At 36.0% G+C, this 15,998-nt stretch overlaps 1 protein-coding gene and 2 long non-coding RNA genes across 3 annotated transcripts; 2 read left to right on the top strand and 1 right to left on the bottom strand.

Annotated features, from left to right (window-relative positions):
* Positions 1-54: 54 nt before the first annotated feature.
* LOC143448898 (ribonucleases P/MRP protein subunit POP1-like) lies at positions 55-6,956 on the top strand. Its single transcript, XM_076948830.1, has 20 exons — positions 55-595; positions 1,439-1,505; positions 1,598-1,705; positions 1,818-1,886; positions 1,999-2,096; positions 2,215-2,319; positions 2,408-2,498; positions 2,842-3,008; positions 3,161-3,383; positions 3,473-3,575; positions 3,659-3,762; positions 3,894-3,995; positions 4,065-4,211; positions 4,614-4,699; positions 4,764-4,887; positions 5,027-5,196; positions 5,257-5,357; positions 5,613-6,025; positions 6,148-6,382; positions 6,609-6,956. Exons 1-20 carry the CDS (start codon positions 536-538, stop codon positions 6,934-6,936), a joined length of 2,901 nt encoding a protein of 966 aa, XP_076804945.1. The 5' UTR covers positions 55-535; the 3' UTR covers positions 6,937-6,956.
* LOC143448902 (uncharacterized) lies at positions 6,885-15,303 on the bottom strand. Its single transcript, XR_013114488.1, has 3 exons — positions 12,759-15,303; positions 12,516-12,563; positions 6,885-7,727 (listed from the first exon to the last, which is right to left on the bottom strand). It is a non-coding gene; the product is annotated as an uncharacterized LOC143448902 (long non-coding RNA).
* Positions 7,640-11,926, top strand: LOC143448901 (uncharacterized). The gene is made up of 3 exons (XR_013114487.1): positions 7,640-7,779; positions 9,518-9,669; positions 11,299-11,926. It is a non-coding gene; the product is annotated as an uncharacterized LOC143448901 (long non-coding RNA).
* Positions 15,304-15,998: the final 695 nt, after the last annotated feature.

Genomic DNA, 15,998 nt, shown 5'->3' with positions numbered 1-15,998 from the left:
TTAGAACAGATGTTGCAAAACTTCTGTGCTGGAGTCAGACAGTGGGTTTTCCAGAATATAGGGATAAAATGCATGGGAAAAATCCGTTCCCTGCAATTTTGAGTCGTATAGCGGAGAATGTTCGGGGTTAGGATTAACAAGGTCTGACTGTGGCATAACTTTTTCTTGTAATTTTCTCTTTTGGTGAAAATGCAACAGATTTAAATTTAAGTATCGGAACATATTTCATCATCTGCAATAACCTACCGCTTTATTGTCTTAACATATATATATTCGCTTTTTGGATTTCTAGTACACAAGTAAACATGTGACATCTGGACACAAATTCTTAAAACTCTAACAACTGTCTTAATGAAAAGTTATATTTCTATTGTTCAACTCTATTCTAATTAAACTAGCGTTTACATTTGCATATTTCTTGCAAATTTTTTCTTGAACTCTGATACTTTGTTCTACTAGACAGATTACAGGTATATGTATTTATATAAATATGGTAAGTATATATAGCACTTAGAAAGCTTTTAATGCACTACAAATGGAGAACGAAGACAGTCAAAAAGAACGTAAGGGATTTTCTTTAGGCGATGCTTCTCAGGTTGGTAATCTCTTTGATATTCAGGCTTTTTTTGTAATACAGACGAAATCGGTTAATCGCATAGTCAATTTGCCAAGCTTTTTTATGCGATTAACCGATGTATGCGATTAATCGTTTCCTACATTTTCTCTGCTATACTCTTTTTTAAACACCGGCGCACGCATTCTTGCTCCTCCGCCGATTTTTGGAATGACACAATGCATTATAACGCAACAAGTGAGCTTCGTTCTTTTCGATTTCGATACGTGGTTTGCGCTTTGCGACGTAACAATCGTTAAATAAAAATTAGTCTTGTTGTTTTATCGTGATGCAACGATCCGTAACAATCCTTAAATGAAACGTAGTTTTGTGGTTCATAATCACTGTAGAGAAGGCCTTTTTTCGTGAAGTTTTACTTTATTGTTCAAATCATTTACGTGCTACTGTCTCTGTAGCCTTCAGCCTTGCGGTGAATTTAATCACAGCTGTCTTTAATTCACAACTGCTGTCTTCAGTGTCTTGCCGTAAATTTAATCGCTGCGGGTTATGGGAGATCTTGCGATGATTTTTTTTTATTGGTGAAGATAATCTTCAGCAACTTAACACTTCATCAAAGGAAATATGCGGTTAAGTGATACAAGTCTACAAATCAATCAAGAATTCCTATTCGATTAACCGATTTATACGATTAACCCTTATGCGATTAACCGTTGAATTTTCTTCACAAGTGAATGGGAATGGTTTGGGATTATGCAATGCTATGCGATTAACCGATGTATGCGATTAACCGATATGCGATTAACCGATTTCGACTGTACAGGCTATTGGATTTATATTAGTTGTTTTGTAATTTTTTTTGTAAAGGGTACTTTTGGGATGACTGAGTCTTTAAATTCTATGGCAAATCAGAAGAGTGGTATAAAATGTGAAGGTATGTGTATAACAAGTTCTTTGTTAGCCACAGTAGCCAGTCTGGTTTATACTTTCTCACTTTCTGTATTCTTTTTGGTTTATATTGCGTAGATCAGCCATCTGAACTTGTCAAAGATGAAAAGGACCAGCTTCAAAGTCGCATGAAGAAATGGAAGAAACGTATGCGCTTTCAACCCCAAAATGTTGTCATGGACAAAGGTGTCTATCATATCATCATATCAAAGTCTTTTGTCATAATGTCTTTGTTGTCTTACATCATTTTCTTATACCTTTTATTTAACAAGTAGAGATTGTTTTACCTTTCTTTTAGATGCCAAACATGAATATTATAAGAAATTAGTTGATAGTTCTGAAGCAGACAATTTGGAACTACCCAGAGGTAGAAAAAAATGTTTCCAATGCTATTGGTATTTGCACTTACACATTCCGTTTATCATGTTTATATTATATGTACACTATATGTAAATGAATTAAATATTTTGATTTTGTAGTTGTGTCAGTTATGGAACATGCTACTGCATGTGCTAATGAAATTGAAAGTATGCTTTCTGCCATAAAACAACATTCTGGAAACAAAACAGCTTTGCAGGTTGAATGCCATTTTTAAAATTCTGATTTGTAGGCAGATGCATCATAGAACAAACAATGCAATGTACGTTTTTACCAGTATGTTGGTTGTTTCTAATAGTTATTTCTGGTCTTTCAAGACACTGCCTCGCCATTTGCGTCGAAGAGCTGCTTCTCACAATGCTAAAAGGCTTCCAAGGCGCCTGAGAGAGTTGGCAAAGCAGCAAGCTGCTCAGACTTCAGATGTATGTAATGCATTATTGCTTTCTGGTGTAGTATTTTAGGTTATATGTCAATATTGCAAAGTGCTTAGTACTGCTCACTGTATTGCAGACAAAGAATGGTGTAACCAATAAAAAAGCCATTACCAGGCAAAAGCGCAGAAGAAAACTACATTTACAGAATGAATATGCAAAGCGAAAAGGTAGATTTGTATATGTATAATATTGCAACCTATAATAGAAAATTTATACAGGAAGGACTGGATATCAAAATTGTAATCAAGTCATTTTGCTAACACAAGTCAAGTCAACTGGTCGTTTGACCAATGTCAACTTAAGTTAAGGCCCTAGTCAATATCGCATTACCGTATATGCTGCATTAAATAGGTCAATGCTTCAAGGCTATCTCAGCTTTGTTCTGATTGATAATTTTTTTAAAGAAATATAATTTTTTTGTCTGTTTTCTCGACCGATTTGAATCATTAGAATATTGTTAGACGTATATCTCGGATAAACATGCTTGAACTCGTAACAATTTGTCTAAAGGAAAACAAGGTTGGCTTGAAACACATGTGTGGCATGCCAAACGCTTTCATATGTCATGTGCAAGTGATCCTCAGTTTGCCGGTTGGAGAAATCGAGTGGCTTTACATCCAAATGATAAATGTTTTAGAGCATGTTATAGAGCTGCGGCACATCACTGTTTATTGCAGGTTTGTTTCTGCTCAGAACCAAATATTCAAATTTGAAATGTTTGTGTATTGAATTTTTCCATTCTTGTTGAATTTTATAGATTGCATTTTCCATGTTTCTCAGAACAGTACTGGTACTTACTGCATTCTGATTTTAACACTTGTTTTTTTAGGATATTTCATATTACAAATGCTTGGAACTATCTGGTGAACGGGATAGTTTGCTAAAAATTTTCAAGACTTCAACTTATACACCGGACCAATCTTTCCTTTTTGATGATTCAGTTGTTAATGGCAAAAAAGAATGTACTATTTTTCTTTATGACACTGACATAACCCCAGCATTGTGCATTGGACCAGCTTCAGTTATATGGCAGCCCATAAATGATAATACAAGTAGGTAAATCAAATTTTTGGCTATAGCTACTGATATTAACATTTTTAAACATTGGTATTTTCTTATTGAAAAACTGTGTTTGTAATAGCTTCAGATACTTCTGTTTGGATTTGGATTCATCCTGTTGTGTTGGAATCAGCATTTAAATTACTGAAGAGCTATACTGACCTGCATGCCAATGTCAGGCTAAGGTATGGAATGAGTAAGATTGATGGTTGGCTATGAATGTTGTGAACTTGTAAGGAAGTTTTCACCAATTAAAAAAGTACAACAGGGATTGTTCAGAAAATCTCCTTCGATTTCGATTAGTTGGCCCAAAATCCAGTGTGACATTGCTTTCCACTTTACATGCTTTTAACTACAGCAAGAATGATGGAGGTAAGAAATATCTTCGTATATGCAACTTATGGTTAGCAGTTTTTACCTACGATATGGAGAGAATAGTATTTCTTAACATTTTTATGTTACTTGTGAATTACTGAGAAATTGACACATATACTGTATTACAGAAAAAGAATCAAAAGAGATACCTGATGAGATTGCTTCATGGCTTGCCTCACATGAAAATATTATACCGCAACAGTATGCACGTTTTATGTCAAAGATGAAAGGTGGAAGCAAAATCCTTTAAAACAAGTGTTTCAATAGATTGTTTAAGATCCATATTTCTGATCTATTAGAATGCCATCAAGCAGTCTTCAATCCCATTGAAAAAGATCATGAATCTCTAGATTGTGAAAATGGCTCCATCTATTCACTAGTTATAGATGATCCAAGGTTAACTTTACCATTGCAAAAAACTGTGCCTTCATTTAAATCTACGAAAGGTAAAAAATGTTTGTTCAATGCTTACTGATAGCATAGTATTGTGTTAACTACTTAACCTTTCCACACAATTTTTTTCGCAAAATGTTAATCAGAAATTCAATCTCATGTAGAATGAAACTTGTATAATCAACCATCAATGTACACATTTTCAAGATACTACTGACACCATTTTAGAGGAAATAAATATAACTAAAGTCTAAGAATAAACATCTGTAACAGTTTTATGATTTTATTTTTATTTATATCCAGTAAGCTTGAAGTACATCAGACTGTCTAACTTATAACAAGAACAAGATCTTAGAACAATATATATAATAAGATCGCTTGTATTTTTACTATAAGATTCATGAGTTAGTTCTGTGCAATATGTACAATTGTACACATGTCATTGTGTTGTACAGCTTTGTGTAAAGCAAACATTGATGTGGAACAACCTGAAGAGTGTCCTACGGAAAGCATGTTATGGGATGATGTCATATTAAAAAAGGTAATCTGCTATAAAGTATTGGCTTGTACACTGATAAATGCTTGATCATTTTTCACTTTGTTAGATTTCTTCCTCTCGTTTGCCCGATCATGTTGTAAGCACTCGTATTAGAGAAGCAAAGCTTGTGCCCACAGAAAAAGGATACTCAACCCCACTACCAGTTATGTTAATTAGACATTCTGGCCATGGTAAGTCTTCGAATTGCTTCATTTCTCACTAATCCAACCATCATGATGACTTTGCAATTGGTCAGGCCTTGTGTAAGTTACGAAATATTCTTTGCAGCTTATTACTGATCTTGTTTATTTATCACCGTCATTATTACAGAGGAAGCCATTCACGGTGAACACCAAACAGTTCATGGTGGACCACAAACTGGATTTGCGTCTGGCTGGGATTTAATTTTACCATCGAACTGGGGTATGGCGTTTTGGATACCCTTGGTATATCACAGGGTTAGAACAGGTGGATTGAGAGAAAAGAAACGCATTCAGCTGGTAAGTATTTCTTAATGAAATTAAAAAATTATAACATTTCAATGATGCTCTGTTTATCAGGAATGCAAAGCTCCACATTTTCCTGAAGATTTTCCAGACACCTTTGCCGGGATGAGATGGTGGCAAGTAGAGAAACAAATTAACCATGACAAATATTTTAAGTAAGGCTTTAAACAAATAATCATGTGAATTTTTTCTCAACAAGATTGTTTGTAATTAATATTAAAGTATACTGTATGTTATAGATGAAAAATATATCGAATTGCACGCTAAGCTCAGCAAAAATGTAAATTCATTGTAGAGTCTGGAACATTAGTTATTGACAGTTAATTTTTATCTACTTATCCACTAAATCAGTGTATGAAGTATCACATACTGTTACTGGTGAAAAGATCTATCTGCGTTGTGTTTTTCAGGAAGCCTCCAGCAAAACGACCAAACTTTTCAGTCTTGGCGTCACCATTTCCTTTTGCACCATGTTGGAATTATTTATTTAGTTGTGATGATAGCATTTCGAAAATCAAGATTAGTGACGATTGTCAATCGGTGTCTAATGATGATGCAGTTGATTGCAATAAAATAAATTCTGGTTCAGTGCTAATTAAAGGCACAAGTTCCCCTGCTGTGGTTTTACTCTCAAATGAAGCAAGTGCTAATGAGAAGTTGGCTATAAAACCATACTCTAAACGTAAAGCTGAAACTGCAGAATCTGAGGTGATAGCGTCCAAGCGCATAAAAATCCTAGTTCATGATGAACACTTTTGTACAGTTTACAAGGACCAATCAAAACTGCAACTACTGCGGAAGCTGATCGTTACTAAGAGTTATGGTAATGCTTGCATGATTGTGTTCATAATTTGCATTGATTTTGTTTGTTAAGTTGAACTGTAATAGGTCCCTAGTTACTTTAAAAATAAACGTTTGTGATATCTCATTGCAACTGTTTTACAGATGATGTTGCAAAGATGTTGGTAAGGTTGGAGAGTACCTACCCGCGCTGTTTGGTGTGCGTAAAAGTAACTTTACTATCAAAAGGCGTTCCATCACCGCCAGCAATGCTCAGTCTTCCTGGAGAAGATGACATTGCTTCCTTCGTAGAAAGTCGATGTGAAGTGCTTAGCGACGAGGAAAACAGAGAAGTAGATCCTGTTGAAATGCCACATTGGGATCCATATAGGAAGGAAAGGTTAAATAGTTTAAGTTTTGCTCACGGTTTCTCGTCACTGAACTTGGTTGTTTTACTTCTTTAAATTTAACTTTCTCCTTACCACCAAGTTCGAATTTTCGTGTATTATATAATTTCCTGCATATGATAAAATGATACTTACCTAACATTAAGAAAATTGTGCGTTGGTTAAATCTTCAAAAGTGCCCGACAAGAGCTGTAGCATTGCTGTTTTCTTGTCTGATAGGAAATTGGCTACCAAAGCGGCTAAGCAGAGAAGGAAAAGTAAAAAGAAAGGTATTCCCCCAGTTCCACAGCAACATCCTTATTCGTTCAACGTATTTCCATCACGCAAGATAATCGGTTTTATTACATCAGGAGACTTTCTAAATTCATATGCATCGGGCGGTGGCGTTGGCTTCATAACGTTGAAAAGTTTATTATTGCTTTGTGAGAATTTGAAGATGTTGCCCGAGTCCCTTGATTTAAAACTACATTCTGGACTCATTGCACTCATGCGAAACTCGAACTCCTTCCAGTATAGATTTGTTAAGCTTGATTTGATGAACCAATAATAAAATGATTTGTGACGGGTTTTGTGAGCTTATTGCTCATTTTGTTGCGTGTGCTAACTCGGAAAGGACAACTGAACTTCTAAAACCGGAGAAAACTGTTTTTGGAATCAAAGGGTGCTGTAATGCCCAGCAACTAATACCACCACAACATCTGCAGTTCTTAAAAACGTGTTTGCGTCACTCACTACTCATATCAGTGATTGGGAGACGCTACAAAACGCTTAGTGGTTGCTTCGTGTGTTAAGCATTTTAACGCTGTCGCAGGTTGCCACCAAGTATGCGATTGTTCTGACCTCCGGGCATTGTCTGAATGCCTGATAAATGGTGAAATCCAGCCCAAAGTTTTAGCATTGGAGGGGCTGCTTTTAAGAGATAAATGTCTGATTAATTTAGCATTATGTTCAAGGCTGAAATAACGTAGTGGAATTGCAGCAGCTACTTCGTTGTTTAATTTGGCCATGAATATGTTGATCTAGAATTCTAGATGATGATTATAGTATAGAAAAAAGCAATTTTACTGTGCAGACAATTCCCAAGAAGATACCAAGGTTAATGTGTGATTTAAGTTACCGCCGCTATGGAGTAAAATTCCGCAATTTGCAGAAAATAGGTTTATTTAGGCTCAACTTTAGAGTTTTATACAACATAGTCTATGCTGAATTCTTTTTGTTAAGAATAAAATGCGAAAACTTAAAGCTCTAATTTTACTTTTGATCTTCCTGGAAATAACAAACATTCCGACAGCTTCGGCGCAGTTTAATCAAATTTCTCCACTTCTTCTTCTACGACTTCTGGAACAAAGAAATAACTCGAATAATAATAATAATAACAACAACAATCAAGGTAATTAAATTTTCCTTGGGATTTCAGGAATAGCTTGACAATACAATTGTTTGTAGCGTATTTACAGTATTGTCATCATATAATTGGCGTTGATATCGAAGTTTTTGGTTCGAAAACAACTAACAAGGAAAAATAAACGTTCAATCACGCTGCGTGGTAAGGTTTTCGCGCTGAAATTCCAAACTCGCCGTTTACAATTCGCAAAGATTTCAAGAATTAGGTTTGATATCGCCTCGTACAAATACATGTATTAATTATAAGACCAACATTTTACAAATATTGTAATCACATGTATCTTGTTTGAAGCGGATTTTTCGAAATCGATTGAAGAGTTTTAATTTTATTTTTATGCGACAAATACTGAAAGTATCAACTGTGACAAAAAGCCAGCTCAGCAGTTTATTACCGGAGTGGGTAAATGCATGAGAAAGCCCATATAGCAGGGGTGGGCAAACTTGTTCAATGAAAGAGTCACTTGCGGAAAACTATAAACACCAGCGAGCCGCAAAATCATTAATGATTGTCAATTTGGTTATTATATTACTAGTAGTCATTTTGGGATATTACTTTTCAGCTAGAAGACCCATAAAAAACATGTCGGCGAGGCGCACTTTGACCACCTTTGCCATAGGCATAGAGTATTATAGACTATAGAATCTATACCTGAAAACAATGTCGGATTCTATGCCTACTGTTACGTCATAAACGAAATGCTGGCCTAAATAAAGAAAAGATAGACAGAAACGTTGATAAACGGTACTCTTGGTAGCCTTTACAATTTTTTTGGAATTTTTTGATTCGACTAGAAGAGCCACAAAAACATGCCGGCGAGCCGCATGCGGACTCTGTATGGCTTATGACGTCAATACGATTTGTTTTAATTATGTCGGTTCATATCTGTCGCAGTTGATTAGTAAAGACTCAGGATGCGTAATGCTGCTCATATACTAACGTAATGAGAGGGACATTAGGCCACACACCTTCACAAAAACAAATTTTGGGGCCATCGACGTTTTTACAACTTTATACCTTTTCATTCATCGCGTTTTATTGTTTGTGACCACTTATCAGCTATGTTAAAAACATATAATAGGCAGATATACAGCATGTCAAAATCGCTGTATAATATACAGGGCCTTACAAAATCCTTGTATACGCCGTTTCAAAAGTGTTAACCTACATAATAAATTTAACCATAAATAGAAAATACCTAATTTCATTTCATAACGTGAAAACCTAAAACTTTTGCGGCTCGTGCATTTTGGCCTGGTGGATAGACAACGGAATTTTGGAACCAGCTTTTAAAACATTAATTTCCCAAACTTTTGTTTGTATATTTATACTAGAGGCCATTGCAATATGGGCCTAACAGTAAAAGAGGCTATGCTCAAGTCATTAACGAATATGCACGTGGGATTATGCAAACTTGCTATATGATATGGTAGGCCTACCATGTGTCCTCTTTTAGGAGGATTTGTCCTCTTTTCTCAAGAAAAGTGAATGGTCGTCCGAGGACGCTCAAAAATGCCCAAATGTCCTCTTTTTTCGCTGTTTTAATTACATATGACGCTAAAATATGTTAGTGAAAGCTGCAAGCTTAGCCTATATGCCTAATTATCTGTTTGGCTATTGATTTTAAATTGCATTACAGCAATTAAGTTACAGTATTATACCATCTGGACATGTCTTAACACATTTTCTTCAATTGATATAAAGATATTGCTAATTTTATCCGCAGGCAACAATTTGAGAATTGATCCACGTTGTCGAAATGGCTGCCCTTACAACAAAGAATGCAAGATAGCTCCTTTTTCCTTGCGTTATGAATGTGTGTGCAACAAACGTATATTTCAAAACTGTGTATAAAAGCAGTACCTTCAGGGTCCAGTGGTATGTGATCTTCCTTGCGTTTTAGTTATTTAGGATTTAATTGGAATTAGATTTAGACCGGAAGGTAGTTTTAGGTTACCATGTTTTCACATTAATGTTAGGTTAACAAAAAATGTGAAAAAGAGCTTTGAACGCACGATTTTTTCTGATTAAGTAGTGGCAGCCAAATTTTTAACCATTTTTTATTAATAGGCCTATTTGAAAATCGACTTGAAGCAGATATAGAAGATGCTTTTGGCTGCATAAAATCTAAAAAATAACACTGTTATATCATGGAATTCTACATAGGCAACAGCAGCAAGAACAGCTGCTACAAACTTTGACCGGTGCGCTAGAAAATGGCAGTAATGACAATGGCTTTCTTTCCATTATAAAGCACATAATTTACTTTAAATTGATTTTAGGACACGAATTTGTTATCACCGATAACCAAACTTTTGTCCAGGGCCAAACTTTTATTAAAAGGTTTGCAAGCTTTTCAAGTAGGCTACATGACCAAAACCAAGATGCTTTTAACTGAGCATCTTTTCTTTTCACTTTTGAATTTTCCTTTAGACTACTATAGGCTTATAAAATAAATGTTTGTTTATAAAGAATATCAATATTTTTAATGTAGCACGTTATGTACTATGTGTATACGCATGTGCTATGTCAAAACAATTTCATTGGTTTGATTAAACTGCTGTGCTGTTAGTCGTGGCACAATATTTGTACAACTCATATTTATACAACAACAAGCGTTACTATAGTAGTCTACATATATGTACTGTAAAAAGAAAAATATACTGCACATTACTACCAAAACAGATTTGATATAATGATGCGTTTTTACTGAAACAAGAAACAAAACGTTCAAAAATAAACCAGTAAAGTAAAAAACCTACAATTGCTTAAACTGGAAATAAACCAATTGAAGATAACATTTACCCACACGTTTTTAAACCTGAAATAAAAACTACTTTTGCATGTTGTTAAATATGAAAATAAACAAAAACCCAGACCTAGATCAATCAACAAGAAAAACCTGATAATTTTTAGATTATATTTCTATCTTTTCATAAATGCTCACGTTTTTTGATTTATGCAGTTTGTATATTAAAACTATGTAACAACAGACAACACGCTGCAAACCATTTTAGATGGTTTACCGCCATTATCCATTGTCTATCTATCTATCGTCTACCGTCTATTATTTCTATTACCCCTATTTTCTATCAGCGCCATTGTCATTAGCGTCGTTTTCAGCGTCCCCCCGTTGACCAACGTTAACTGTAATTCACAAGTAACCTTTCACTTTAGTGATGTCATAAAAAGGTTTTCTTTGTTGGTGTAGCAATGTCAATCGTAATCTTTATCCTCGAACTGAGGAGAGTCTTTGCATGACTTAAGAGCCCCGGAAACCGAGCTTGTCTTAGTGCAAGTTCCCTCAGACACTCATTTTTGTTTCCTGAATTTGAAATCAGGACCACCAACTAAACTGAAGCAAGCGTCATTAATGTCTTGCTGTCTAAAGGAGTTGCAAGTTTAGCGCCACTCTTCGGTAGATCTATTAAACACGGGCCGCATTATTGAAACTTCACAAAACTTTGTTTGCCTTGTATTGCCCATTGACTAATTGTCACTTTTTAGTTACAGTGAACCGTGTTCCTGCGTCTCCACACACAACCGCAAGGACCGTTTTTCATAGTATGGCTAAAATTCAGAGTTTGAAGCTTGACTTGTCATTAGCCGTCGGCAATCAACCACAGACTGGGAACAAACGACTTTTGATCAAACAGAGCACGTTTTCATAAAAAGACTTGAATATTGATTGGTAGATAACAATATTCAAAAATTCTATAGAAGCCTATAAGTATAGAAGCATTGTTTCTGAAATATATTATTGCAGTATCCGATATGTGTATATACAGTATATTCAACACAAGACGGAATTTACAGCATTGTCTAGTACAGCGTGGTCCAACTTCTTTTCATCGCGGGCCAAAATCATCTGCGGCCAAAATGTGACATCTGCGATCGAGGTTCTTCCTCGACAATAGCGACTATCAAAGCTGACTATCAGTTCGTGGGCCAAAAAATCGATGCTCGCGGGCCAACTTTGGCCCGCGGGCCTGCAGTTGGACCACGCTGGTCTTGTACTCTAGGTTCTAGAATAGTTGGTTTGGTTGCACGTGAAAGGCGTTTGATATGTTGTTAAATCAAAACTTAACTTTATGGTTATCCGATGCTATATCTTATATACATTCATTTTACTTGATTACCATTTCGTTCAGTCTTTCTTTGCCTTATTTAGTGTTGCACGTGATTAACAGTGATTACGTAGCGGAGCTGCCATCACGAACGTTTGATCTAAATTGCGTTATTACGCCACCTACTTCATGGGTATATTTTATGCACACAAAACATCGATAACTGGCTTTTTTATCTATCTGCAGTCGTTATGTAAACGCCATTAATGTAGTATTTTGCACTCGACAGTCGGCTCACATTGCCGTTTTTCGAAACATAGCTATAGCAGAAAACAACGTTTGTAATGTGATATAGCCTAATAACCGTCCTTTGGTAACTATTTATTACTACGACTCTAAATTGAGTACGGAAAGCACGGCAATGACACCGCTAAACTGTGAAAGTGTTACCACACTGCACAAAGCCCGCAAAGAATATCGCTTTCGGATCTCGTGCAAAATTAGATCACACACTACATCGATAAAGTTACGATACACAATTCAGTTTGGAAAAATGTTTGTCAGAAAATAAGTTCGATTAATAACAACTTTAGTAAATAACCTTTATTTACATTTCAATCTGCTTTTTTCATAAAACAAGAATAAGCGAAAACTTACTTTATCAAGAAAGACGTTTTTTTTTCTGGGAAATATCTGAGTTAGCGTCTATCGTCAAAAAAAAGGCAAATTTTGCGCAAATGAAATTATTAGGTAATGTCTTGTAATAAAAACCTGTTTTGCTAATAAACAACAATGATACAGTATTACCATAAAACAACGCGTGCTGTAGTATAAGAAAAATTACGTAATTACTAACGGCCATATGATATAAATTACGTAATTAAACTTTGAGATACGTACAACTCTAGTTATTCCATCTTCAGAGGGTGATTAAGTCGTTTCAAATTTCAACTCGTCATCTACGCACTATGTGTAAAAGGTCGCACTTTTATCTGTGACCAGACAGACAAAGAGATACAGATCGCTGAAAATGAATTCTTGTAAGTTGTTGTCTTGTAGTTTTCAAGATGCGACTCACTTAATGGTCTTGCGTTCAAACTCAAAGGTGCACATAATTTAAAATAAACGCCTTCACTTCTAAGCATATTCGTTGCAACCTGTAGCTAACTGACAGACACTGTGTTAGAGTATTCTAACCGCACGCAAAAATAAAGTCAGATAATTCAACAGGTAAATTAACTAAAGACAGGGGAGACCGGGGCTAGTAGTAACATTTTCCTACAAATATGACTTTGCAAAAAACAGTGCTGCTGAAGAAATTGGTTTTGGGCTCAAATCAAACTTTGGTCATTGCTGTGTAGCTGGCAAAGCAATAAATTACGAAATGATGTATGGTTGATGAGTGACAGGTGTACAAGAAATTTAATGGCATTTTGTTGTGGTAGGGGTGCACGGTAGTGTATCTTTAGTGCAAAGCAACGTCCGTAAGGAGGCGATAGCAAATCAGCATGGACATTCAAACTTTCTGGCTGTGAAAAGTATTCACGAAATTTTGAGACTCATAAGCGTTTGCCCAGAGCTCACCTTAATCCACTTGCTACAATTCGTAACCTGATGGTTTGATCAACAAGTTCAACTACACACACCACCCAATCGTTTCAAGTCCTATGCTATGAATAGTTGCGTAATTGCGAAGCATAGCTTACTTGACCCAGTGTTGCAAAACGTTGTTTGTTACGTTACATACACAAAGTTTTCTCCATTTTCTAAATTTTAGTGTTTTACGTTATCAGCTTGTCAGCCTAGCGTGATAGGCGTACCATAGCCTAGTGTATAGTAGCCTCCCATGTTTTCAACCAACCCCAAAAATGTTTTGGTGCCGCAGCTGTCCACTACTTTTTACTTCAATTTATATGAAGTTTACATAAGGGTAATCGTGTAGCGGTGTAGCCTATGTTTTATTCCATCACTGGGATTACTTCTGGCTGTCAGCACTTCACCGGAAAAAATCGTACGTTTAAAGCAAATTTTCATGGTTTTTTGTTAACAGAGGTGGGAAGTCGGCACTTTGAAAGTACCATTAGTCATGGTACCGATACTTGGCAAAAATGTACCGACAGTTCCGGTATTCTGTACTATTTCGAAAAAGAAATTCAGTACTTTGTCAGTAGGCTATTCAGTACCGGTACTGGTACTTTTTGTACAACAGATCATGCAGCAAGTGCAATTTTTGTCGATGTTATCAAAAGCTTCATGACAAAATATGTCAACTCACTCTTTGCGACTTTATTCGACCTTTGCAGATTAAAGAACAAAAAGCGCTAAAATTGACATTAAGTTTCAATTATAATGAAGTTTTAAAAAACATACTTTTTAAAAAACTTTGAAGTAATCACTTTAATAGTAGGCTACCGAGTACCGCGACCGACTTGCATTTCCTAAAATAAGGATTTGGTACTTTTGGATGGATGGATGAATTTGGTACTTTTTTTGAAAGTACAGTACCTACGGTACCGGTATCGGTACTGAAAAAGTACCTCGGTACAGTTACTTGGTACTATAGAACCGCGGTACTGCCCACCTCTACTTGTTAACCTAACTTAAATGTCATAACATATTAACATAACAAAATAATCCTAACCTAACTCTTTCTTATAATTTGAATATAACTTCAATTAAATCCTAAATGGCTTAAATCGACATTTTGCATACCCATTCTTCTTACTACCAACTAACTGCATGTCTTTAACAACGGGGTGAGCAAGGTGATATATATAGTCCCTATGAAACTTTGTTGCCATTATGATCCAATTGGAAATGTCATGGATTAAAAAAGAATTGCAAACAATGCAAACTATCCGTATGGTTTATTTCAACTCTGTCCGCCAGAAAAGACCAGGAAGACCAAAGCACTGAGCACAGGGCTCTCACAAATGCAAACCAGAAAATCCCTAAAGCTATGCCAAAAAATCCCTAGATGGTATGAAAAATCCCTAAACCATAATTAGCGCGTTATACTATTATTTTATCACTAGGGCGATTATTTTTTGACCTAAAAACGAAAGTTTTTGACCTAAACATTGAAAATTTTGACAAATTGTCACATTAAAAAACTTTTTTTGGACAAATTTTCACGTATGAAGAACTCAAGTAAGTAATTGACTACGTAGGTAATTAACTACGGTTAATTGTCGTAGAACCGTAATCCTCTACTCTACAGTCTACACCTATGTTCCCTCTAATTTTTTACGAATCTGAGCAAATACACTAACTCCCTGAGCGGTCCCTTGGACCACTATGAGCAACATCAGATGTGCTCACTGTGGCCATTATTTTGCGTTTATTTTATTTTCAATTCAGGTTGGATTTTTTTCTTGTGCGCAGGCGCAGCACAGATTTTCTGTGCGTGAAGACCGTGTCAGTAGTGCGCATTTGCGCATGCGCGCAGCTTAGAGGGAACATTGCTCTACACTCTACAGTCTACACTCTAATCGCAATGCAGAATGCACACCAAGGATTCCTTGGCAAGGAAGCACATGTCGGAAGCATGACTAACATTGAAGTCTTAATAAGTACTTTATACGTATCAACAATTTCAAAAATCCCCAAAAAATCCCTAAATCATCAAAATCCCTAAACTTGTCCCTAAAAGGGGCTAAAAGTTCCAATTTGGAACTAAATCCCTAAAAGTGAGAGCGCTGACTGAGCAAGCAGCTGCTTTGTTGTTGGAAAGAAAGTACCGTACTGTAGTTAAAAGCATGCTGGTTTGTGGGACACTTGATAAACAACTGACGTCAGATTTTGGACAATCCCTACATCCCTTATAAGCTCTTAAGGATGTGACGTATTATTCTGACATCACGTGTGATGACGAAATTGTTGCGCAACTTCGGCCAATTATAAATTTAATCAGCCGCACCGATGTTGGCTTCCCATATTGAGTTCAGACAGGATGGAAGGCGGATAGATAGACTTGGTGGGTCTCTGGCACTTTTGCATTCCGACTTGAAGGCTTGAATGGGAAAGAGTTATGAGGTGTTGTACCGGTTGTAGAAAAGAAATTACGACATAATAGCATAATTTTTCAATACTCGGTTCTGATATGTTAGTTCAAAAGTAGAGGGGACCCTTCACTTGTGA

The sequence above is a fragment of the Clavelina lepadiformis genome, chromosome 3 (genome assembly GCF_947623445.1).
Source record: "Clavelina lepadiformis chromosome 3, kaClaLepa1.1, whole genome shotgun sequence".
Taxonomy (NCBI): Eukaryota; Metazoa; Chordata; class Ascidiacea; order Aplousobranchia; family Clavelinidae; genus Clavelina; species Clavelina lepadiformis.
The sequence above is the reverse complement of the archived record's forward strand: the minus strand, read 5'-3'. Positions and strand labels throughout refer to the sequence as shown.